Source organism: Falco biarmicus, chromosome 4, assembly GCF_023638135.1.
Source record: "Falco biarmicus isolate bFalBia1 chromosome 4, bFalBia1.pri, whole genome shotgun sequence".
In the NCBI taxonomy this organism is placed as follows: domain Eukaryota; kingdom Metazoa; phylum Chordata; class Aves; order Falconiformes; family Falconidae; genus Falco; species Falco biarmicus.
The window spans coordinates 82,724,939-82,749,482 of record NC_079291.1 but is presented as its reverse complement, the minus strand read 5'-3'; the positions used below and the strand labels follow the sequence as shown (position 1 = coordinate 82,749,482).

Below are 24,544 nucleotides of genomic sequence, written 5' to 3'. Positions count from 1 at the left end.
AGGCGAGCAGGATGGCACTGCGGGTAAGCGCTGTGGGTGAGCACCGTGGGCAAGCACTGTTCCAGGCTCCGGCACTGTGGTAAGCACTTGTGCCAGGCTCCAGCACCACGGGTAAGCACTGTGCCAGGCTCCGGCACCACGGGTAAGCACTGTGCCAGGCTCCGGCACTGCAGGTAAGCACTGTGCCAGGCTCCAGCACTGCAGGTAAGCACTGTGCCAGGCTCTGGCACTGCCTGCCCTGCCTGAGGGGAGACAGCACAGGCTCAGGTTGGGGATAAAGGACATCGGTACAGATAAGGGCAAGAAAGGTAGAAATCCTGAAAGACCTGGGATGCTATTTGCAGTGCTGCCCCTCTATTTCAGCCCAGTCCAGACTATTGCAAAACCATGAGCTTCCCAGTTTTGATAAAGGGCAATAGGAGAGATCCTTCATCTCGGTTACACCAGGGCTGGGCTGGGGTAATGTTGCCCTGATGGCAGCACTTGTGGCTTAGAGGGTTTAAGCTGGGACCAAAATACAGGCGATGCTTTAGCAGAGGAGCCCTGTGCTTTGCCATCCATCTCCACCGGGACAGCCGGCAGCAGAGGGAACTGCCGTTTCCTGTGTACATGGTGTGTTGTTGCTGGGGTGGCTGTAATGATGACAAGCAAAGAGTCAAGGCAAGATGAGCCTGGGTGCTGCCACCGCCATTTGCTGTTTGAAACCAGAAAGTCAGCTCCATCAGATCTCTGCGTTTCACAGAAGCGAATGCTCATGTGGTCAGAGCCTTCAAATGACCCTGCGTGGGTTCCCAAAGCTGCCCTCCAAAAGTAGCCAGGCATGAGGGCATGAGGCTGGCCATCGTCATGTCTCAGCTGTGGCCCAAAAATGCACACAACCCAAAAATGCATTGGAAAAATAGGAAATCATGGCAAAGAAATAAACAGGGGAGTGAAAGTCCTGATCTGTAGGGAGGGAGAGGCAGGCATGCAGCTGGCAGTGGAGATGCTAAGGCTGGAGAGATTTTTCCCAGCGTGAGCAGTAAGTTTGGGAGAGGGGGATGTTCAGAAACGCAAGATCATTAGAGTGCTAAAAAAAGGGGGGGGGGGTGTAAAATGGCAAGCACTTCCTATTAAAATGAGTTATTTAATAAAACTATGAATTATTCAAAAAGGAACATTTTCCAGCTCATTTTATGCAAGTTTAACCTTGGAGAGGGGGGAGCGGGTGGAAGGGTGGAACGAGGGATCAGGCAGAAGCTCATGAGAAGTCACCCATGCCGCACTGGGTGAGGATGGGCTGGGTGCCATATTATGCACATTCTTTGATCTGCCCTTGTCTTTCACACCCAGCTTCAAAGCAACACAAAGTTTCTGCTTCAGATTTTGTATTGCCCAGGTGGGGAGAGGAGCAGGGTGTCTTTGTGTCCTGCTGACAATGAAGGCACTCAGGTTCTTCTTTAATTTTTGCTATCTGATCCCCCCCAGCTCTTATAAAAGACCCTGGGGGCAGCAAACCCCACCTCACCAACTGGATATTGTCACAATTTCATTTTTTATCAATTTAGAGACCTTGAACTTATTTAGGAGTGAGAAAAAGGCAGGGGCAGAGAGTGTGCCTGCGTGGGAAAGGAGTGGGGGAAGGACAGAGTGAGAAAGATGGAGAAGTGTAAGGAATGAGCAGGGCTGTGCACCTCTCCCATCTTGCCATGTTTCACCATCACCTCCTCGTTGGCAGTTTGAGGCCCTGTACCCAGAGGGGATGTGTCCTGGCTGGAGCGTCGTGGTCAAGGGCGAGACCAGTTCCAGTACAAGCATGTAAGGACACACTCTGCTCACAGCTCTCCTGGCTTGTGAGAGCCAACAGCATCGCTCCACGGCTCTCTACCAATTCTTTGTCTCATTGTCTTAGGTTTGAAATTAATTTGCTCTGTGATCCTGGAGACCAAATTGCTCTCCACTTTAACCCTCGTTTCTCCAGCTCCAGAATCATCTGCAACTCCTTCCTTGCCAACCACTGGGGGAAGGAAGAGGTTAATAGCACCTTCCCCTTCGAAGCAAAGGAGCCATTCCAGGTAACCCTGTGTCACCCCACAGGTGTCCTTGGGTGGGCCAGGAGTGACCCTGCCGATATTGGGGTCTTCCTCATGGATCTAGCCCTGCTTTTCCACGAGCACCGTACTCAGCAACATCCCCTCTGGCTCTGTCTCCTTGTTAGCACTTCTGTTGTATCCTGATTTGCTGCTGATTTACACCCAACTCTGACACAGACATGCAGAGCTCCAGCAATAATTTGTGGATGCTGCATTTGTTTACAGTTTAGGCTTTACATTATCACCAGTTTCTGCTATATGAAGAGCTCAATTTTTCCCTCCTTTTGCCCAAAATGGGGGCGAGCAGTGCGCTTGTCAGCTCTGGCAGGATTTAAAGTGGGTTGTAGGTCCATGTGCCAAGATCTGGGCACTCACTGACAGGATGGCAGCAAGGTCTGGTAAGGATGTGTGACCACATGGTGACCATAACACAGTTTCTCTTTCAGGTTGAAATCTACTCTGACCAGGACTATTTCCACATTTTCATCGATGAAAACAAAATCTTGCAGTACAAGCATCGACAGAAGCAGCTTTCATCCATCACCAAGCTGCAGATTCTCAATGATATTGAGATTTCTTCAGTGGAAATCACCAAACGAGGCCTCTACTAGAGTTTGGAGTTGGAGCAGTCTCACAGACCATACCCCCTTGAGCTCCTGATGTAGCCAGGGACCATCTCCTCCCCTTCTCCACTCAACATGTGCCATCACTGGCAAGGGAGCTAGCTGCGCCTGTGTTGATAGTGGAAGTGATGGCCATTCCCACTGCACACCATCGAGCACCCAGCCATGTTCCTAACTGTATCCCAGATCATCAAAGATCTTCTGCCCCTACACCTTTGGGTGGATGATGGCCTCTGTAGTTCTTATCATTGTCGTTGGACAGCCTGAGAGACTGCTGCAGCACGTAGAAGTCTGCCCTGCGTCGTCTGGACACCTGAACGTTACCTTAAAAACTGTGTTTGCCCAACAGTATGGGGTGAATTAACCCCAGTCCTCAGCTGGCCATGTGGCACAGGATTTAATGGACATGCATGTTAGGGATGGAAAGGGACGATTCTTTCCAGGAGCTGGGTAAAAGTGCTACCACGATTGCCAATAAAATCAAACAAGGAAATCCCTGCTGATATGTCACTGGGCAGATCAATCAAGTTACTGATTCCCTGCAAATCTCCAGGCATGAACAAGGGCTGGTGACTGGGCAGGAGGACACAGGCTGAGGGTTGCTTGGTTTTGGCACTGGGAAAATACTGCCTTTTTGCTTTGAGGGCTAACACAAAATGAAAGTCCCTTGTAGACAGATGAGGGTGGTAAGAGTCAACTCACAAGATATTTCCAGAGGTTCCTATCACCAGTTGAGAGATGTTTGCTCAGCCTGTATCCTCGGAACTCCAGGCTCCTTAGATAGACTAAGGGTGATGTAGTAGGTCAGAAAAGGGTAAAAGCTTGCAGGCACATAAAAGCATGTGGTCCCTTCATCATGCACCAGAAATGCAGCTGGACTTCAAACAAAAGGATTAGAGTAAATCAGGGTCTAGAAATTATGATAAGTTTGGAATGAACAAATTGCCATTACTCCTGTTTCTTGTTTTCTTTTCTCCTCCTTTTTAGTTGTCTTTCAAAACAGTCCACTTGTCCCTTCCACCCTCTTCTCTTTTCCACACTCCTCCTTGGAGCACAGCATTTCTCTGACTCCTTGACCGGGCCACAGCAGGCTAAAAGATATTATTTTTACTTTGTTTTAATTATGCGCGTCATAAGAAGCATAATGTCACAGTGTTAAATCTGAACAGGAACTCGCTCCAAAAATGCAATTACAGCTGCCCAAATCACTCCTTTGTTCTTCAGACATAAGACAGACCACATTCCTGATGCAAAAAGCAAAGACAATCCCGCCTTGCCAGTCCTTTCCATCAAGGAGAAATCACTTGGTAAGAACTCAGCCCTGATCCGTCCTTGCCTTCGGGTGAGATCTCTGAAGGTCAGGGCTTTGCTCCAGCCTCTTCTCAATGCTCCAATTGGCCATTCCCAACTCTTCTCCCTATTTATAGTTTCAAGGGCTTATGAGGAAGAGGTGACTGTGGAGCCAACCACAACACATGATGCCACAAAGTTGACATTTATGAGTCTGTTAAAAAGTTTATAATTTTCTTCCAGACTATAAAGAACACTAACAGGAAACCATCCTGTTCTTGTGGCAAAGAGCACAATGGGAACACAAAATGGTCACAAACGGTACCTCCTCTCTCCAAAAAGAACAGAAAACACCTTTTGGAAATGGACACGGTCTTGGCTGCAAATCAGGGAGGTTGGAGGTGGTGAGATGCCCTCTGGTCTGGAATAAATCTGTCACCACTGGGCAAGAGGGTCAGCTCAAATTCTGGTTGTCGTGATGTAACTCAGGAGTTCAACAAACTTTACTCCTATGGCCATCCCTTCAGTAAAACAGGCACAAACACAGGCAAAATCAGGCCCGCTGGGATCTCTGCGTCATACATCTGATAATACTGAACTGCATTTGAAAGAAATTGTTCTTTTTATTTGTGCTTCTTTGGAGGTTGATGGAGGCAGATCATTTTTCAAGGAGGAAAAGTGATGAAATGATTTGGAAGGGTAAGATTTTGTACTTAAATGGCTGCAGACTCCATCTATAGCCACCACTGCAAAAACATACCACAGTTTCATTGTTCTCCAGAAGCAAGCACAAAGGACCAGAGACAAACGGGGCGAAAAATATTTCAAGTACAAATAAATAAAAAGATGCCACAAAAAAATCAGGCAGCGGCAGAGATTGTGCCCTGACTCCTGAGCACATCCCCTACAGCTTCTGCCAGCGGCTGATCTCACTCCATCACCATCTGCACCAAGAGAGCCCAATCACTCCTGACACATCCACAGCACTGCTGCTGGCTCCGGGATTTTATCTGCTGCCTCCTCCAACCAAAACACTCCCAAGGGCAAAGGGGTCTTCAGAGCAAGAGAGGTCTGGGGAGCTACAGAGCATTTCTGGGAGGAAAACTTCGGGGCTGGCTGCTTATAGCTGTGTGGGCAGTTTTACGGGGAATGAGAGATGCCCTCCAAGTCTGTGACCCTCATCTGTGCCTTAAGGAGAAACTCCAGAGGAAAATGAAGCCCCACAATTATAATGGTCAATTAAACGCTCAGGAGAGGGGGTTGGCGCATCAGACTTGCACAGAGGCACTGCATGCTGGTATTGAGGTGGTCAAAGGGACCAAATCAATCCTTCTTCCAAATTTCAACCAGCCTTCCTATTGATGACCTGGGCTTTGAAACTGGGGGTTGGGGGGGTGGGGGGAACGGGAACTGATGGCAATGAGCTCCTGCCCACGGGTACTTTTTGAAGAGCTGGAAGCCTTTTGAAGGGGAAGGAGCAGAGGCAGCTGGAGGTGCAGCTCTGGGAGGGACCAGCATTTCACTGCCCAACCTCCAGGCCAAGCTCAGTATTTTTGCTTTGGCCAAGTGCAGCACAAGAGCTGGGCTGAAAGACTTCCAGAGCGATTACTGTGGGACAAGATCAGGACTGCCCTAGGCAGGATCTGCTTATAAAGCAGCAGCAGCTGCCCTTAAAGCTTACATGAACTGGGGAGGGACACCTGGGAGAGAGAGATGTCCCTCATGAGGCAAAGCCGGCAGAGATGGTGACCTCCCATGTGGGCTCTCCCTTTCCCACTGACTCTCCTCATCTGGCCTGGATCTGCAGAGCTCAGTGAAATGCTCTGGCTTGTCCCCAGATCAATGAGGGGAAAATCAGGCTCATAGTCCTTTGTGCCTGAGCTGTTCCAGGACCCCCAGGGCCATGGTCCCCTCTGGCAGTGTCAGAGGGCTGCAAATCTCCCGTGGAGCATCTGCCGATGCATGATCAGAGCACGCTCCTTGGTGTCATTGCCACTGCTGGCAATCACCTACCCCGGCAGCAAGCACCAGCAATTTCCTCACAGGCTGGTGAGCAAACGGCTCCCACCTCAGCAACAGTCACATCTCATCAGCAGAGCAGCAGCCTAGAGACATCAGACTGCGTGACACTGTCTCTGCCAGCCTTAGCAAGGGACAGTTGGATATCAGGTGCTGGGTCCTGCCTCCAGATAGGAAAGGCAGTGTGAAAAAGGGCAAGGACCTGTTGCCAATGTAGTGGGAAAAACTCCTAGGAAAGCACAAAAAAAGGAGAAAGTCGTGCAGATGCTGGAGGTTTAGCTACTTACTCATAGCTAGAGGGCAGCCCTGGTGAAGAAAGGCAGGAGGAGCACAGCTGTTAACCATTCAGCTAACAGTTCCCTTTCTCCTCCCATTTCAATGCCCCCATGATGGACAACAGCTGGGCTGCAGCAGAGATCTTCGCCTCTCCACTGATCATTAGCAACTGTGTTGTGGTGTAGCTCATTGATCATGGACCCATGTCTATAGCATCTCTAATTTCCCACATCCCCAAATGCCTCCATTTTCCCAACAGGTTGCCACAGAAATAGCTGCTAGAGGTGCAGACCATATCAGCAATTACTTTTCTCCTTACATCCCTGAGTCCTTACCTAAGAGGCTGCTTATTCAACAACATGGGCTGTCAAACTGCTTAAATGCTCAGGAGTCACAGGTGTTTGCTAGCAGGACTGAGGAACACGAAGGGCAAACGTTTGGCCTTTTTCTGAAGAGTAGAAGTGGGGAAAAAAAAATAAAACAACCACAAACCAAAAACCAACCAAGAGGAAAGGAGGAGTAACTCTCAGTTCTGGCTGGGAAGTGGCATTTCTGAGGCAGCAGGCAGCCCCAGACTGCAGCTAGAAAGGAGCATCTGCTAGAAAGCAGAGGGATGATTCTTTTATTGCATTTACAGAGAGCTTTCTAAAGTATTTTATCTCACAGAGCCAGCTCAGACATGAAGGTACACCTCCCAGCCCTGAGCTTGCATGCATGGTGGCAGGTACCAGCTGCTGGCTAAATGCAGACTGGAGAGGGATCATTTCCTGAAAGAAAGGATCTCCTTTAGAGGTTGAAGGATTGGAAGCTGACGGTATCACTTTATTTGGCAGCTGTGTTACTGTGTATCACTTGCCTCAGGAAAGGATGCCAGAAATTAGCCTGATGCCCAGATTTGATGGCCCTCCAGTTCTGCAGTCCATTCCAGATCCTCTTGCCAAAGCAATCTATTGTATTCCTTCAAGTTCTATGAATGTAGCTAAACCAAATCTCTGACTTTAACAGAGCACAAAGCAACAGCCTGTGGAGATCAGAATGCTTTCTCTGCACCATCAGACCACTGTAAGGCTGCCTGGGTCTTATAAAGCACTTTAAAACCATAGGGATCCAAGTATACTATAAAGAGAAGGAAGCATCATAACACCCCTGTGCAGGTGAAGAAACCAAGGCACATGCAGGAAAGCAGAGAAGGAAGGAGGGAACCAGGTGCTTTCACCTCCAGCCTGGTGCTCTAACCCTGCAGCTCATGGCTTGTCCCTGTCCCCTGTGGGTAGGTTTGTCTGCAACTTTTCATGATCTGTCAGATGTTGCCCCGAGCTTTAATGAGCAAACAGACTTCCTGCTGAAACCTTCTACAGCCTGCAGCCCAGCCCAGGTCACACATGAGCCAGCCCCTTGTCTTAAATGACCGACCAGGGCCGCTGAGCAGCTTACTAGCTCCAGGAGGTTTCCATCCATCTGCACACAGATCTCATTGCTGTGGTCTCTGCTACTAATCAGCTTTTTCTAGCTTTTTTCATGCTCCAGCCTACACAACGACCAAAAAGCCACCAACATCCCTTCATTTTCTTCCCCTTCCTTGATGCACCACCTCTCCAAAGAAAGACACAACCACTGTGTGATTTATTACATGCCAACCTAGCTGGTTTCAAAAATGGGGAGTAAAAACTGAGATGCAGCTATTTCACCGTCTAACCTCCACCCCTGCACTGAACTCCAACTACTGTCAGCTTTCATTTCTTGAAGTTGCTCTGTGCTGTGAACACACACTAGGAACAGAAAGACAGACCCGGTCAGTGGGGATGAGAGGGCAGTGATTGTGCTTCCAATTTAGCCTGAGTGCTTCCAGGTGAGTCACTGCACAAAGAGAGCCCAGGCATTATTACTAGAGAGAAAAAGTTTGCAGCTGATCCTCTTAACAACCTCTCAAAGCCTCTGCCTGCCTGATTTTCCACGACTTTAGTTGTGGAGATTCCTTCTAAAAGGCTGCCTAAAATAAATAACAGCTCACACGGTGTTTTTCTTATCCTGTCAAAACATTAGAGCAGGCTGCTGGAAGGCATTCAGGCACAGGATCACATCTCTCCCTGCCTCCCAGCTGATCCCCTCCTGAATCCACAGAGCAGAAATCCCAAGGATTTCTTGATTAGAAGAAGAAAATACAGGAAAGTTTATTTTTAGACACATAACACTTGATCACCGAGCCCTTGCTGCAAACATGCTCAAATTCTAATTCTTATTGCACCCTGACCCCAGGCATATCTGCTTTGTGACAGCTACCCACAAAGCGTCATCTATGCTGAGAATAAACCCTGCTCAGAAAGCCAAGCTCCCCCCTATTGTGCTCCCCAAAACCTTTATCTTCCACCCTGATGCTAGCAGATCTGGCCCCTGAGAGTGCTTTTTCTCAGAGCCTGCCTTTCCTTCCTGCCACCCTGCATTTCCCCTCGGCAAGCCTCTGCAGCTGGGAAAATGCACACAGTGGCAAATTTAAAGCTTTTGTCAGAGACTTCCCCCAGCTGGCAATCAGCTGATGGAACCCAGAAAGCTTTGTCATCTTAAAAGCCCTTTTTTAGCCTGTTGCATCTGGGTAGAGAGCACCAGGGAAGCAATATTGTTATGCAAACCTGGCAGCCTGCAGGTAGGAGGATAGAGAACTGGCTCCCTTAACAGCCCCTCCTCTTAGTATTGTCTGCCTTCCTCCTCAGCGATATCACTAGCAAACTGGTTAGACCCCCAGAGTGATAACAGGGTGAAATGGAGCCTCACAGCCCTGGTCAGACCACCAGATTTCCTGTACCAAATCTGCTTGATTTGGGCTTTGCTTTCAGTCTGGTTCTAATTGTTCCTCCCCAGGGCTGATGGTGCCTGTATTGATCAAGAGGGTGAGACCCACACACAAAACATGGACACGGAAGAAATTCCACTGTTGCTTCAACTGATCCTGGATTACAGCTCAGGGGAGAGAAGGGCTGGATGCAGGCAGTGTTAGATGGTTGCTTTGCACGTCAGCTGCAACCCCTGCTAAGTCCTGGCTTCTCTTAACTTCTCAAAGGCTTACTGCTTATTCAAAATCTTGTCTGTAAATTTGTGCAATGCATTAGGGATCCACAGCACTGATTTCTCCTTATAAAACCCACTTTGTTATGCAGTACATCTCTATTTAGTGACTCTCCTTTTAACGAGACTGGATCAAATTCACTTGGTGTGGTCCTATTAAGCAGGTGCCCTGCAGGAGGGCATTCAGCCCCACGTTACCCAGCCTGCTTCTTGCCTGCACTTCTGCACAAGCCAAAAGCAAAGATATCTGAAAGACAAATATTTCAATCACATTAACGCCAAGATGGTGTTTCATTGTTCTTGAGCGAGTGAACATCATATCAGACAAATTCTTCCGTACAAAATTATCTTTTTATTTCAGCCACGACATTTCCGGAGCACTCAATCTAAGAGGCTTCCAATAAAAAGGACGGAAGATAAGGAATTTGGCACATATCTGTTCGTGAAAACAGACATCAGTGAATATTTGCAGGCATAAAAATGCATACATTCTCTCTTTAAAATCCTCCAAAGGACACTTGAAATAGTTTAAATGTTTCATTCTTTGACTGAGAGGGAAGAATAGGGGGAGAAGAAAGGTTTTCACTCTCATAGAAGTAATTACAAACAATAAACATCAACTCCCAGATGTTTTTTATTTGTTTTGTCATTTTATTTCCGAAGATTCTGACGTGCACTTGGCATCTTCTGCATATTGTCTTTGTGCACAGTGCTGGCCTCTTATCTCCTCCTGGATTCACAGGCGCGTCAATGCGCTGACATCAGCGAACGCCACGCCGGAGCTGTGCTGAGGGCCTGGGCAGCGGTGCCAGAAATAGCTCGTGTGTCCCCCAAAACCACGGGGATGGAGCAGCAGTGGCACAGGGACGGAGCAGCCACCAGCAGAGGGAGCGGCAAAGCCAGCTCAGAGGTCCCCCAAGCCCATGGCACCCAGGATTTTGGGAAGTTTTGTTGCTGGATTAGAGATTTGTAAGAAAATGACCCAGAAAAAAGATGGGCACCTTTTTTTGCCCGATGCAAATTAACAAACAGTGATGCTGTTGCTCTCTCCTGATGGCAAGAGAGACACAGAGACAGGTTTCAGCATTAATTCCTGTTTATACCAGGCATTAGGAATGCTCACCCAGCCCATCCTGGGCTGCAGTGGCAGCAAGGTCCCTGGGAGTGGGAAGGAGTGTGGTGTACGCAGCACAAGGGTGGATGAAGGGCTCAGGGAGCCTCCCTTACCCCAAGGTCCTCCCATCTCCATGCCTTCAATCAAAAAGTGTCAGACAGAAGGGGTAAGTGGCAATGAAGGTGGATTTTATGCAGTGCTTTTCAAGGGAAGTCCAACCAGCACCTCCCAGCAAAACCAGTTGGAAATTATTTCACCAGTGCCACTGTTCCCCCCATAACACCGAGCTGGGATGTGCTCCCAGCTCACCTAACACAACCTGCACCTGCACAGTCCGTCCCAATAGCACCAATCCAGCCCCCGCTTGACTGAGACAAGCCTCAATTTTTTTCCATCTCTGTGAAGTGAGCAGACTCCATCCCACACATCTGCTGGGCAAGCACAGGGTGGGGAAAGCAGCTCCGTCCTCAGAACAGACCTTTAGGTCAAACCGTGGTAGCTGGGACACACACCAGGCATGTCGGGATGCACACTGGAAGAAAGCTAAGCGAGCAAAGCACCCTTTGGTTGGGTGCCAGCCACCACCCAGGGGGTGAAGGATGCAGCTCTGCTGGGACCACGCGGGGGGGGGTGTCCCCCAGACACAGGCAGGGTGCCTGAGTGCTGCCCCCTCATACTCAGCAGGGAGAAGAGTTTAAGAGGGGGGACTACCTGAGCTGCTGTAAGTAAATGCACAACCGGGGGAATTGCTCCACCTTCACACTCTCAAGGTCCACCCGTTCACCAGCACAAGCTGGAAAACCCTCAGGGTTTCCTGAACTTACACCGGCTGTTGGGCCTGGGACAGGCGGAGTATGGCTGTGGCTGTGCAACACCTGGCTTGTGCTGCAGTGGGAGCAGGAAGGTTGTGCTGAGACAGCCAAGCTAAATTTACCCTGCCCTGGGACTCTGACGTGCAGCGGGCAGAGCAGGTTTGGGCAGCTGTAGCAGGTTTTGGAGCTGTTATGAGTTTTTCTGAGAGTCTGGCAAAGCCCCAAAGTGGCTGACTCACTCCTCCTCTCAGGTCAGTTCTTTGCAGCTGTAACTCCAGTGAGACTGGTAGGTTATTTCTGATGTACATTGCTGTATGATCACAGCCCAGTCCATTACCCTTGCTGGTGAAGGCTGGCTCCTCTCTCCAGTGGGCTTTATGTAGCTTCCACTCCAAAGCTCTTCCGTAAGAGGGGAACCAATGTGAAAAGGGTACGGCACTTGTTTTTGTTGGAGATTCCCCATCCTGCATTATCTGGTGACTTTGAACTTGTTAGAATCAATCAGCTCATTATAATATGCCCCTGTCCTCTCTGTCAGCTGTACACAGCATAAAGATTTGTCATTTGTTGTTAGAGATGACTTGGAATTTGTGAGTTGTGTCAATGGATGCAAAAGCAGATTAATTGTACTTATATCGAACCACTGATCAACTTTGTAGTCTAGTCTTTTAAGGTTCTTTAGCAGTAAATCATGCAGGTTATAAATAAAGTGCATGGGGGACCAAAAAAGAAGTTAACTGTATTTGTTAGCTTGAACATTTGGAAGGTAACTACCCGAAAAAAAAATATATTCAAGAGCCCTGGCACATTTCTTCACTCTCTTCTTTTGAATTCAGTTAATAACCTACTAAAACTGTTGACTTAAACACCTCCGCTCTGTTGTTTTCTGTGTGTAATGGCATGTCTGCTTTGGGGAAGCTGGGCACTGGCTGGCAAGGGATGGGTACGTGGAGATTTCCAATTGCTAGTTTCGACCCTGGCCCCTGTAGTTGCCTGTTTGCAACAGATCTATTTGCCTGTGGAGCAGCTGTGGAATTGCAGCAGATTTTAGGTATCCATCAGAGTACCCATGCATTTCGCTGCATAGAATAATGTGTACCTTGTGCTTTGGGCAACACACTATAATTAGTTTGTAGAAGTTGTTTGTCTCTGAAGATCTATAAATACACATCCATAAAACTATAAGGGAATAAGCAGTCACACGCTTAAAGCAAATGCATTCTAATGCGGAAGAGCTTTATATGCTGATCACATTTCCGGCCCCCAAATGTGGCTCCACTGCTGATGTTTCTTTCATTTCACCTAAGGCTGACCAAAAATATTTACTTTCTTCTTTCACATAAAAAGACTGAAACAGATAGAGAATTTCCCACTGAAATCAAGGGCATTCACCATTCAGTGACAGCTTCCACCTGGGCTGTATTTGTTACCTTGCCCTGTCTCAGAGAAGGCAAAGAACAAAAAATAACCACCTCAGGCAGAGCTATCAGTTTCTCTTGTCAAACATTTCGCCCCCGTGATTCACTGGCACCCTCTAAGCACCTCCAGTCACAAGTTTCATTTTACAAACCAACCTTGTCCCACAGCCAAGCCCTTCAACTTTTTCCAAGTGACTTTCTCCATGGCTCATTCTTCCTATCCCTTCAGTTTAAGAGGAAAGACACAAAACTGGGTTTCTTTCTGGAGTGCTCCTTCTTGAGTGGGTTCCCACCAATTCCTGCTGCGGTGTTCGTCATCGGCGTACCGGCCTCTGCTGGGAAGCACAGAAGGGTGGGTTTGGTGTCAGACTGGAAGTAAGCAGTGACGTGCCTGGGTCTCGCCCTGCCTTGCCGTGGCTGAGCCCAGGCAGCCCCCAGGAGAGGGGAAGGAGAGGGGAACGCCAGAGAGAGCCTGGCGACGCTCATAAACGTCCCTGCCCGTCTGGTCCTCTCCCGGTCTCTGCCCGGTCCCAGCCCAGAACCTGCCCGGTCCCTGCCGGGTCCTGCCCCCGTTTGCCCGCTCCCTGCGCGCTCCCTTCCCACTCCCTGCCCGCTCCTGCCCGCCCCGGCGGAGCTGTCCCTTCAGCACCACGGCCGGGCGCCAGGGCACTTGGAACCCGCCGCTCGGGGCGCCTGGAGCGGCGCGGCTCAGCCTTGCACGGCTTCTGCGGGGCTGTGCGTGCGTGTGCGGGGCTGTGCGTGCGTGTGCGGGGCTGTGTGTGTGCGGGGCTGTGTGTGGGGGGCTGTGTGTGTGTGGGGCTGTGTGTGTGCGGGGCTGTGTGTGTGCGGGGCTGTGCGTGCGTGTGCGGGGCTGTGCGTGCGTGTGCGGGGCTGTGTGTGTGCGGGGCTGTGCGTGCGTGTGCGGCGCTGTGTGTGTGGGGCTGTGTGTGTGCGGGGCTGTGCGTGCGTGTGCGAGGCTGTGTGTGGGGGGCTGTGTGTGTGGGGCTGTGTGTGTGCGGGGCTGTGTGGGGGGGGCTGTGTGTGTGCGGGGCTGTGTGCGTGCGTGTGCAAGGCTGTGTGGGGGGGCTGTGTGTGTGGGGCTGTGTGTGTGCGGGGCTGTGTGTGTAGGGCTGTGTGTGTGCGGGGCTGTGCGTGCGTGTGCGGGGCTGTGTGTGTGGGGCTGTGTGTGTGCGGGGCTGTGTGTGTAGGGCTGTGCGTGTGTGCGGGGCTGTGTGTGTAGGGCTGTGTATGTGCGGGGCTGTGTGTGTAGGGCTGTGTGTGTGCGGGGCTGTGCGTGCGTGTGCGGGGCTGTGTGTGTAGGGCTGTGTGTGTGCGGGGCTGTGTGTGTAGGGCTGTGTGTGTTGCGGGGCTGTGCGTGCGTGTGCGGGGCTGTGTGTGTAGGGCTGTGTGTGTGCGGGGCTGTGTGTGTGCGGGGCTGTGCGTGCGTGTGCGGGGCTGTGTGTGTAGGGCTGTGTGTGTGCGGGGCTGTGTGTGTGCGGGGCTGTGTGTGCGGGGCTGTGTGTGTAGGGCTGTGTATGTGCGGGGCTGTGTGTGTAGGGCTGTGTGTGTGCAGGGCTGTGTGTGTGCGGGGTTGTGTGTGTGCGGGGCTGTGCGTGCGTGTGTGGGGCTGTGTGTGTGGGCTGTGTGTGTGCGGGACCGTGTGTGTGCGGGTCTGTGCGTGCGTGTGTGGGGCTGTGTGTGGGGCTGTGTGTGTGTAGGGCTGTGTGCATGCGGAGCTGTGCGTGCGTGTGCGGGGCTGTGTGTGTGTAGGGCTGTGTGCGTGCGGAGCTGTGCGTGCGTGTGCGGGGCTGTGTGTGTAGGGCTGTGTATGTGCGGGGCTGTGTGTGTGTGTGCGGGGCTGTGTGTGCGGGGCTGTGTGTGCGTGTGCGGGGCTGTGTGTGTGCGCGGGGCTGTGTGTGCGGGGCTGTGTGTGTAGAGCTGTGTGTGTGCGGGGCTGTGTGTGTGCGGGGCTGTGCCTGTGTAGAGCTCTGCGTGTGCGGGAGCTGTGCGTGTGTGTGCGGGGCTGTGTGCGTGCGGAGCTCTGTGTGTGTGCGGAGCTGTGTGTGCAGGGCTGTGCGTGTGTGCGGGTCTGCGTGGGTGTGCGGGGCTGCGTGTGTGGGGGGCTGTGTGTGCGTGCGGGGTTGTGCGTGTGCGGGACTGAGTTGTGTGTGCGGGACTGAGTTGTGTGTGCGGGACTGAGTTGTGTGTGCGGGACTGTGTGTGTGCGGGACTGTGCGTGTGCGTTCGCGTGTGCGCGCGGCGCTGTGTGCGGAGCGCACACTCCGTGCGGGTGGCAGCCGCGCGCAGGTGGGCGCCGGCCCCGCGTGCCGGGGTGCGGGTGCCTGCGCGCGGCGGACCCTGCGCTGCCCGCACACGCCGAGCCCGGCGGAGCCGCCCGCGGGAGGAGCCCGGTCCGGCGCTGCCCGCCTCCGCCCGGTGAGTGCCGCCGCGCCGCGGGGCCGGGGGGGACCGAGGGACCGGGGGTCGGGGGAGGCGGGACCGGGGGGCTGGGGGCAGTCCGGGACCGGGGGGCTGGGGGCAGCCCGCCACCGGGGGCCGGCAGCGCTGCCGCGGAGCGCGCAACTTTCCCGGAAGGGAGGGGAGTCGCGGCGGGCCGCGGCCGGGGACGCTCCCCGGGGTTCGAGGGGGTCGTGGTCCCCTTCCCCTTCCCCTTCTCCCCCCGTCTCCCCGGGGCTGGGCACGGAGCCCGGGCCGCTGCGCCGCCTGCCCGGCCGGTGCCCGCGGAGCCGCTCCCCCGCGGCGCTCCCCGCCTCGCAACTAAGTTGCCGAGGAGCCATTTGCGGCCCGGCACCGTGCGGGGGGGCACGGCTGGCGGCCGGCGCTCAGCCCCCCTCTGCACCCTCTTTTGCAGGCGCGGCTGCTCCAGCTGAAGAGCTGACGGGGCTCTGCCCCGTTCCCCGGCGTGCCCGGGGGGGCTCAGCCATGAATTCCTCCCCCCCAGCCCCCGAGCCCCCCCCCGGCCCTCTGCAGCTCTGGCAGGAGGAGAACCAGACCCAAGGCGGGCTCTGGAATGGGAGCCAGGAGCTGGGTTGGGAAGAGCTGGAGAAGATGCTCTTCCTCTTCGTGAAGGAGCCCGTCACCATCAGCCTCACGGCGATGTACCTGGTGTCTTTTGTGGTGGGCTTCGTGGGCAACATCATGTCCATCAGGGTGCTCACCCGCAAGCGCCGGAGTCGGGTACCCAGCCTGAGTGCCACCCGCAGCCTCCTCCTCAACCTGGCGGTGTGCGACCTCATGGTGGTGTGCATCTGCATGCCCATCACCGTGGGCAACCTTATCTACAAAGCCTGGGTGTACGGGGATTTCCTCTGCCGGGCAGTGCCCTTCATCCAGGCTGTTTCTGTCTCCGCCAGTGTCCTCAGCCTGACCGTCATCAGCGTGAACCGGTACTACAGCGTGCACAACCCACTCAACGCCCGGTCTTTCTTCACCCAGAAGAGGATCCTCAGCACCATCCTGGTGGTGTGGTTGTTGTCCTCGGGGATATGCATGCCCCTCATCTTCATGAACAAACGGGATGAGATTGGGGTGGTGGAGGGCTTGCCTCTGGTGTTCTCCATCTGCAGGGAGATCTGGCCTCAGGAGAGGCTCAAGCAAGCCTACAACTTTCTGCTCTTCTGTGCCCTCTACTGCCTGCCCGTCCTGTTCAACATGGTCATCTGCTTCCTCACGGTGCGCCGGCTGTGGAGCCGCAGCAGCCGGCTGAAGGAGAGCACTGCCCTCAACCGATCCCTGCCGGCTTCCAGGCTGAAGATCCGGAAGAAGGTCGCGCAGATGGTGGTGGCCTTGGTCCTGCTGTTTGCAATCTCCTGGCTGCCCGTCTACCTGATGGACATCTGGATTGATTTCAACATCCCCAAATCTTTGCAGGATGTGACTCCTTCTCCTTGGATCCTGCAGCTCAGACCTTTTGCCCAGTGGCTTGGCCTAACCAATTCCAGCCTCAACCCTATATGCTATTGCTTTGTTGGGAACCTCTACAGGTCAGCCAAGGAAATGAAGAGCAAATACCACCAAAGAATGGTCTCCCTCTTTAACTTCTCTCTGTCTGAAGGGACAACCCGCTCCTCAGCCCCAGAGCTGCTGTCTTACCGGAGTTCAATGGAGTCTGCAAGGAAAGGACCCTCCGCCACCCCCACCATGGGCAGGAGATGTCAGGGAGGTCATGGCCGCAAGAACAAGTGTGGACGCTTGAACTCCTGCCAGCACCCACCTCTGAACACTGTCTCCAGCGAGAACACTTCCTTGTAATTCTGCTCAGGAAGTGCATCGCATACCCTCATCTGCATTTAATGACTCTTTAGAGGTCTTTCCAAACCGGCTATTTTAATGATGGAAAAAAACTTTCTTCTAATCTCTCCCATCACCAGTTCCAAAATACCAAGACAGGGAAAGAAGCAAGTAACGATGATGTATTCTAACTCAGATCAAGTCTTAAGACAAATGATTTTTACTGGGGACAACTAGATGTGTAGCCTGTTGCCCAGTCAACAGTCACATAATTAGATAGATCAACTTCCCAACGAGCGAGCCCTCCCCGCAGCTCCGTCTCTGCATGCAGGGATACTGTTTGGATACAGCAACGGTTTGGCGGCTGGCTGCTCACCCTGCGCTGATAAAGAGCAGTAAAAGAGGCACTCTCCGCTCCAAATCCATCAGTTGTAGTTGCAAGCAGTGAAGAAATGCTAGAAACCGCATCATAAAAAGTAATAGCAGTGGCGAATTTCACACACTTTACCACTTGAGATTTCATTGTCTGATCGTATTGTTTCACTCCTCCACACAAATAAATTCTCCTGATGTGAAGAGGCAGTGCCAGAAGTACTAAAGCGACCATCACCATTCCACACGTGGGAATTCAGAAGGAATAATGTGGCCTTGGAGGTGATTTAGGAAATGCAATAGGAAAATATTCTTTGGGCGTCAGCTTGCTTTCTTGCAGCTATGTTCCTGTGGGTAGAATGGAAAGAACCGGGCATCTATTAACATGATTTGCACTTGAAAAACCAACCCTTGTTCAGCTGTGTCTGTACCAAAGTCAATGGCATGTGAAAATAAAAATAGAAAGTGGTTTATAGCTAATAAAATCAGAATCTACTAATGCAATGCTCTTTGTCTGGGAAGGAGAGAATCAAAGTGCTTGCTTTTCCTGAGAACCAGAAGTAGGTTAAAACCTATTTTTTCCATCATCTCCTTTAAAGGAGGCTTTGATAAATAAATGGTATACTTTTATTATGTTAGCATCGAAAGGCACCACTAAAGCTCGAAAATCCTATTGCACTGAGCAAAAGGAGACCTTTCTCCCAAAGATCTAAGTGAAAACACATCAGACCAGGCAACAGGTGGGAGGAAAAAAAAATGCAACAAAGACCCAAAAGGCTGGAATGAAACTAGGGATCAGCCCCTTCCCTGTGCTGGCCCAGTGCTGTGGAGAGGACGGATGCACACCGTCTCCTGGTGCCAGAGGAGCCCGTGCCGTGGCTACCTGTGTACCAGCACCCGCTGCAGCAGGGCTCACTCTCTTAGCATGCCCCAAAAGGAACGCAGCAGCCTTCCTGGGAGAGGATTTAACATTTAATGGAACTCAGGTTTTGATGGCTGGGGGGGGCTTTTTTGTATTACTGAGCAGGGAATGATATTCTGGGGAGTCTAAGTTTCAAATAATATCCTCCTGCCTTCTAGAGAGCTTTTGCTCACAAAAAAATAGAGGCAAAAAATAGCCGTTCAACCCGACAGTATTCCCACCTTTGTAATGATTGTTCAGAAACATTTTCCATTAACAATAATCTGCCTGGAAAACAAAAGATTCCTCCTTAACACGCAGTGCCATCCACAATTTGTATTCTCTTTTTGTGCGAATGAGAAAGAAATTACAAGTACGCAGATTTACTTTGGGTGAGAAATGGCTTTTATGTGTGCTGGGAGATGAGAACATCTGCATTTTTGCAGTTGATATAGGAGTGTACCTACTGCCTGATCTTTTAGTAGCTGCGGAGAAGAGCCTGTGGAGATTTTATTTCCTCTTTCAAGGCATATTTTCAGGGCTGGCAAAACGTGCCAGGCTGAGGAGCATTAAAAGCTCGCTCTGAATGCCCACTGACTCCAGGTCCTGTGAACAGATGTCCTCCCCCCGGACCAGACGTGACACAATACTGAAACGTCCCTGCATTGCCCAGACCAATGTATTTAGCCCTGCCCTGAATAAACCACAACAAAAGGACTGCAGAGATGCCAGATCAGCTCCATCCCATGTGGTGTCCCGGCTCTGAAATGATGTGAAGGTGCAAGAAATCCACATTTTAAAGTATCCCAGAAGAAATTACTATTTTTTTTCCCTCTCAGTTCATAGCTGATGCCTGGATCCTGCCCTGAGTCTCTGTACCCTCCACGGAGGCAGAAATACCAGGGATGGTGTGTTCTCCTGAACGTGCCTGTGCCTTCCCCTCCTGACGCTGATGCCCCTGCCTTTCTCCAGCCCCACAGCACTCCTGACCACCGAGATACACGGTGGCAAGGGCCACTCCCACCAGGCAAGGTCGCCTCCTCTTCACACTTTTAGATGTATTTTCCAGTTTCATTCAGTGTTGCTGTTTTCCTGTAATAAAGACAAATTGCTCATTTCAGCTCCTCTCTGTCTCCCTCGGTCGCTCTCCCCCGTGCGCCACCTGCTTCTCCACTGTCTCTACAGCGAAATCCCTCCCTGCTTCCCACCGTTATCACTCTTTGCCTGTGAATTCCCCTCACCCCAACGACCCATTCATGTCTTCACTCGTCTGATGAAAAATCCCTTCCTGTCCCACTGATCTGAACGGCTCCTTTTGTGCTGCAGACACCTGTTTGCTATGGAGAATGCTGATTTATTTTGCAAGGCTTACCCGACGGCTGCCAGGTAGTAACGAATTTTGGTCACTATCACCCAAGGGTAAATGAAAAGCAGTGACGTCAATGTGAAAGCCACATAGCATCCTGCAAGCCGCCTGGGCTCTGGCAGTGATTTTATTAACCTGAACAGGTCTGTGTAATGCAGCAGTGCCTGGGTGACTCACGCTGGCTCCCAGTGAGATGAAACCTCAGCATCTGAGAAAGTGGCTTTTTTCCCCTCCTAGCTGATAAAGAATGTCTTTGTATTTAGGGCCGAGAAGAGATCTGGGGGTCCCCTGGGCCACACAGGCTCCTTGTTTCGGATGGCAGGTACTTTGATAGGTATTCAGGGGACTCCTGACCACTGCAGGAATCAGGAGCAGACATGGCTCTGGCTGGTGAATGCAGATCGTTTCCTCAAAGGAGCTCAAGCCAAATGTCTCACACTTGGTGTGTGGTTGAGGATATGTGTTTCTCTTTAAATGCGCCCAGGCAGACTGGAAATGGGAATTTTAGATGTCTCTAGGACGACGTTTTCACACAGCAATGCTGCTAATGCATCTCAGTCCCACTCCTTCCCCCACGGGTCTTTCTTCTCTGCTTTACCATTCAAATAAACACAGGCAATTTATAATATTACCAAAATAGGATGTTTAAAACACCTTTACTTAGAATCACAGAACCATTTAGGTTAGAAAAGACCTTCAAGACCATTGAGTCCAACCGTTAACCCAGCACTGCCAAGGCCACCACTAAACCATGTCCCTAAGTGCCACATCTACACGTCTTTTAAATACCTCCAGGGATGGTGACTCAACCCCTTCCCTGGGCAGCCTCTTCCAATGCTTGACAGCCCTTTACAGAGAGTTGCTGTTCAGTAACTTTCCCTGGGAATATTCCATGATCTGCTCTTGTACTGTCAGTATTGTCTCAAAGATGCTACAGGTTTATTTTCTGCCTGTGAACTGCTGAAGAGATGAAAAAAAGAGATAATCTTTTGTATGAGGTATCATAGAGTTACATACATTCACGACTCGTACGTAGCCCTCATATGGAGAATGATGAATCACTTTTTCTTTTAATAAAATACTCAAGGGAAGGCAGTGAAATGATTAGACAGCATGTGTAAGGACAAGGCAGCACCTTTTCTCACACTGTGGCAGCCGCTGAGCTCACAGGCAGAGGAGGCGGTGAGGGCTGAAAACAATAAAAAGAGTTCAAGAGGAGACGGAACTGTTCACAGCAGAAAGGGCTACCAGAGGCTATTAAAAACAATGATGCCAAATTCTGGCTTAGAGGTTGCTGTGTATTCAACCTATAACCGCCGTCTTGCTCCTTCCCAGGACACATGTTACCAGCCACCATTGGGTGCAGGACGCTGGGCTGAGCATTGTTTGGTCTATTCAGTACCCTTGTTCTTACATTCCCATGCAAAAAACCCTCCACACTAGCCTGAGTCCTGTTTTAAAGAGTAGGGGGAGATCAGGGGATGATTTCAGACCTGGCATAGTTTGATCAACAGTAAAACTTTGCAGGACACAGCCATCTGGAGGTAGGACACACTAATGCTGACACAGCGCAGGCTGAGAAATGCTCACTCAGTCACTTGCAGAGCGCGAGCTGAGGAGTCCCAGGGGACATGCCTGGTGCCCCTCCGGTGCAACACAACAGAAACAGCAGATCCATCTGTCTTCTAATATTCATCAGCCCTCTGGGTAGACCAGCACCTTCACTGTCACAACCCTGAGCATCCCAGAAAGGAGAATGTCCTCCAAAGCAAAATTCCTGCCTGTTGGTGCTTTACATATTATATTTATTGATGCTGGGATTCAAACTAGGATGGAAGCTGGCTGGTGAATTATCTACAACACCAGCATCCCCCAGCATGGTTCCTGTGTCTCCTCCTGTATCCCCCCACCACAGCATAGCCCATACACAAACATCTCAGCTCTCCTGACTTGAAATATCAAAAAGAACAGGGAGAGCACAGGAGCTGCCTAGGTTTCCAGTGCGTTGTGATGACCTTCTTGTAAAGAGCCAGAGAACTATTGGTACAGATTTTCAAGGAATAATCAGCACGGCTCAGTTTACCTTTGTGACTATATTCTGCACGAACATAAAACACCAGCAGCTGCTGGAACAAATAAAAGAGCAGCTGTGGGCAGGTGCAAGAGATTGCTGGAGCCACTAGGAAAGCCAGCCAGCAGGGAAGTACTGCTCGCCTGACACGTACCGGGGTTGTATAAAACTCTCCCAAACTTTCTGCAAAGGAATGACTGCTGGTTAAGTCGGCCCCAGGCACACAGGAATTGCAGTAGTTGCTTCCTCTCCCTGCTAAACATCCTTAGGCAAAGTCCCAGGACTCAGAACTGACACAGCACAGCTGCAGAGTCAGCGCAGTCTCATGCGACTGCCCAGCCCCAAGCCTCCCTGCCAGCCCGCGATGGAGGCTCTGGCTGTCCCCATTTAAGGATTTGTTTCACTCTTAGCTTGAAACAACCAGGAAAACTGTGTCTGGGGCAGAGGAGGAGCCACATTAGGGTGAGTGCCTGATCTGGAGTGGGAGGGGTGCTGCTTTCTACCTTAGAAGGGTTCCCACTCATTAAAGGTTGTGAGGCTGTCATATAATCCAATTCTTTCCTTAATATTTTATTAAAATAATAATTTTTAAATATTTCAGCAATAAAGATAGATGCGGCACTTGCAGAGAACATTTTTTCCAAGTGAGGAATCTACACCAGAGTATTCCTGTTTGGTGTCTCTTGCTGATTGCAAGAAAGCCCCTGAAGAACTCGGTGCCTGGAACACACCAGCTCAGCACTGCCAGCACAGGGGGCACCGTGTGACTGCCCCCACCGTGTGGGGAAGGGGACGCGTCATGGAGCTGCAATGTCACCTTTGATTTAAAATGTTTTCCCTGCCCGGCCTTTTCCCTCTTACCTCATTGCACCCTAAGACAGCTGGTTTATGTTGCAAACTGGGGTGGGGAAATCACCTGAGGAGACATTATTTTTAAAAATACATATGAAATATTTCTGCCCCTGAAAGATTCAGGCATTAACAGCTTGTCCCCATATGCCTTACCCCATCTCTCTGAGTTTTATGATAACAGAGAGCTACCGTGGAGCACAAAATGCTGTGTGCACTGTAGGATAAAATTACCAAACTTTAATCACTCCTTAATCAGGCAGGCATTTCCCAGCTGCAGCACTCTGCCAGGCTCTTGGGGTCTGATCCATCTGCCTGGCAGCTCAGCCTTCCCCTGCCCCTGCAGGAGGTGGCTCTTGGTACCTGGCCAAGCCAAGGCTCTCAGCTCTGCACCTCCAAACACCAAGGACCACATTCTCAAGCAGAGCCTCCGGGGAGGCTTCCTCAGCTGGCTCCTGTGCTCCATGAAACAGGCTTAGCCACAGCCTGGAGATGCGTTGCACTTGGCTGGGGAGGTTGGACTATTCTCATTTCTAATCACCGCAGGGAGGCTGAGCTCGTGAGGACCTGCCGATCACCAGCTGGCGATGCTCCAGCATCTCTGGGCAGCTGCACGGGCATGCTGCTGCCCCAAGTGCTGCATAGGCTTTGCCTTTCTTCATTTTCCGCTCAAGGTGTTTTCAGTCAGCCCCTGCCCTCCTCTCCTCAGCTATTCATCACGAGAACGGAGCTGATGAATTAAAGAGCTGTATGAATGGGTCTTTAGGCAAGAGGTATCCCGTTACGTGGTGCTCACAAGTCATGAGCTGCTATTTCTTGGTGTGAAGAAGGAAAAGGTGGCAAAAAATACAGGAATTAAGCTGAAAAAAAGGGGAACGAAAGAAAATCCAGACGGGGAAATAAAACCGTCTTAAGGCAATTACTGGGGAAGAAATAGAGCTGCCAAGGATGCTAAAGCTCTCTCACACCTGCTAATCTCTTCTGATAAAGGTCTGAGTGGTTAAACTAATAAGGCTATTAAATTTGCAGTAATCATTAGCAGAGGCAGCCCAAGGATCTCACAAAGCCACATGCCTGGAGGAAGAGTGTTTCCAGCATGAATGTGCCCAACCAGCAGCAGGGAAGCAGGACCCGCACCTGAGACGTCAGTGTGACTGCTGAGCGGCTGTGGCTCCGTAACCTCCCTGCCTCCCTCAGCTGGGAACTGAACCTGCGCTTCCTAGGGCTCCATCCAGCACTTCTGCTCTTTCAGACTGTTCATCTGGGCTTTGGGTAGCACAGGAGGAAACAAGAACTTCCTGCACAGCCTCACAGCATGGATGGGGATTTGGAGTGGGCTGACTCAAAGTCTCCACAAAGGCTGGGATGTTCTCCTTCAAAAGCTAATGATGTAACACAGCCTCTGGCCAAAATGCATCAAGAAGAGAACATGCAATGGCAAAAGCATAAAATAAATCCTCCTCCCAAACCCTTGTGGCAGGGTCAAGGCTGTGATCCACTCCTCTAAGTGGGAAAAGAAACAGGCTGGGGTGGGCTGAGCAACCCCGCAAGGTCCACGTAGTGACCCCAGCACTTTGGGGAGGAGGTGCAGGGGCTCATCCATGTGGCAGCATGAAAGGCTGATCAAGAGTCTGTGCAAAAGCATCACTGATGCCATTGCTCCAGCACAGTTCCCAAGTGCCGGCGAGGCGGTGGGGAGCAGGGAAGTGCGCACAGCTTAGCTGCTGCCTGAGAACATGCCGATCCCGCTTCTCTTTCATTCCCGCTCCACCGCTGTTGACTTCGACAGAGTTTCTTCTGATTTATACTAGCAGATTAGAGTGAAGCCCACAGTGAATGAAATACTGTCAAGGTGAGGCTGCTGTCATATCAGCTGCTGTAATTCCATCGACTTAATGGATCTGCTCCTAATTTACAAGTCAGAGCTGGATCTGGCACTACAGGCTGAGTACAAAGGTGTCATTTTTATATAGTCAAATTTATTTCTGAAATAAATACCACATAAGATCTTTACAAGAGGTCTGAGCTGCAATGCATTCATTTTTCTCCC

At 51.1% G+C, this 24,544-nt stretch overlaps 2 protein-coding genes across 2 annotated transcripts; both read left to right on the top strand.

The window, feature by feature from the left end:
* Positions 1-11: 11 nt before the first annotated feature.
* Positions 12-2,683, top strand: GRIFIN (galectin-related inter-fiber protein). Its single transcript, XM_056335157.1, has 4 exons — positions 12-23; positions 1,718-1,797; positions 1,892-2,054; positions 2,519-2,683. The coding sequence occupies exons 1-4, from the start codon at positions 12-14 to the stop codon at positions 2,681-2,683; spliced, it is 420 nt and encodes a 139-aa protein (XP_056191132.1).
* Positions 2,684-15,627: 12,944 nt separating this feature from the next.
* Positions 15,628-19,375, top strand: LOC130147688 (galanin receptor type 1-like). The gene has a single exon (XM_056335155.1). The coding sequence runs from the start codon at positions 15,628-15,630 to the stop codon at positions 16,954-16,956; it is 1,329 nt and encodes a 442-aa protein (XP_056191130.1). The 3' UTR covers positions 16,957-19,375.
* The last annotated feature ends 5,169 nt before the right edge of the window (positions 19,376-24,544 follow it).

Coding starts and splice junctions, on each gene's coding strand:
- GRIFIN (XM_056335157.1), top strand. Junction 1,798..1,891: donor ACCAGTTCCAGTACAAGCAT/GTAAGGACACAC, acceptor TCATTGTCTTAG/GTTTGAAATTAATTTGCTCT. Junction 2,055..2,518: donor AAGCAAAGGAGCCATTCCAG/GTAACCCTGTGT, acceptor TTTCTCTTTCAG/GTTGAAATCTACTCTGACCA.
- LOC130147688 (XM_056335155.1), top strand. CDS start 15,628: ATGAATTCCTCCCCCCCAGCCCCCGAGCCCCCCCCCGGCCCTCTGCAG.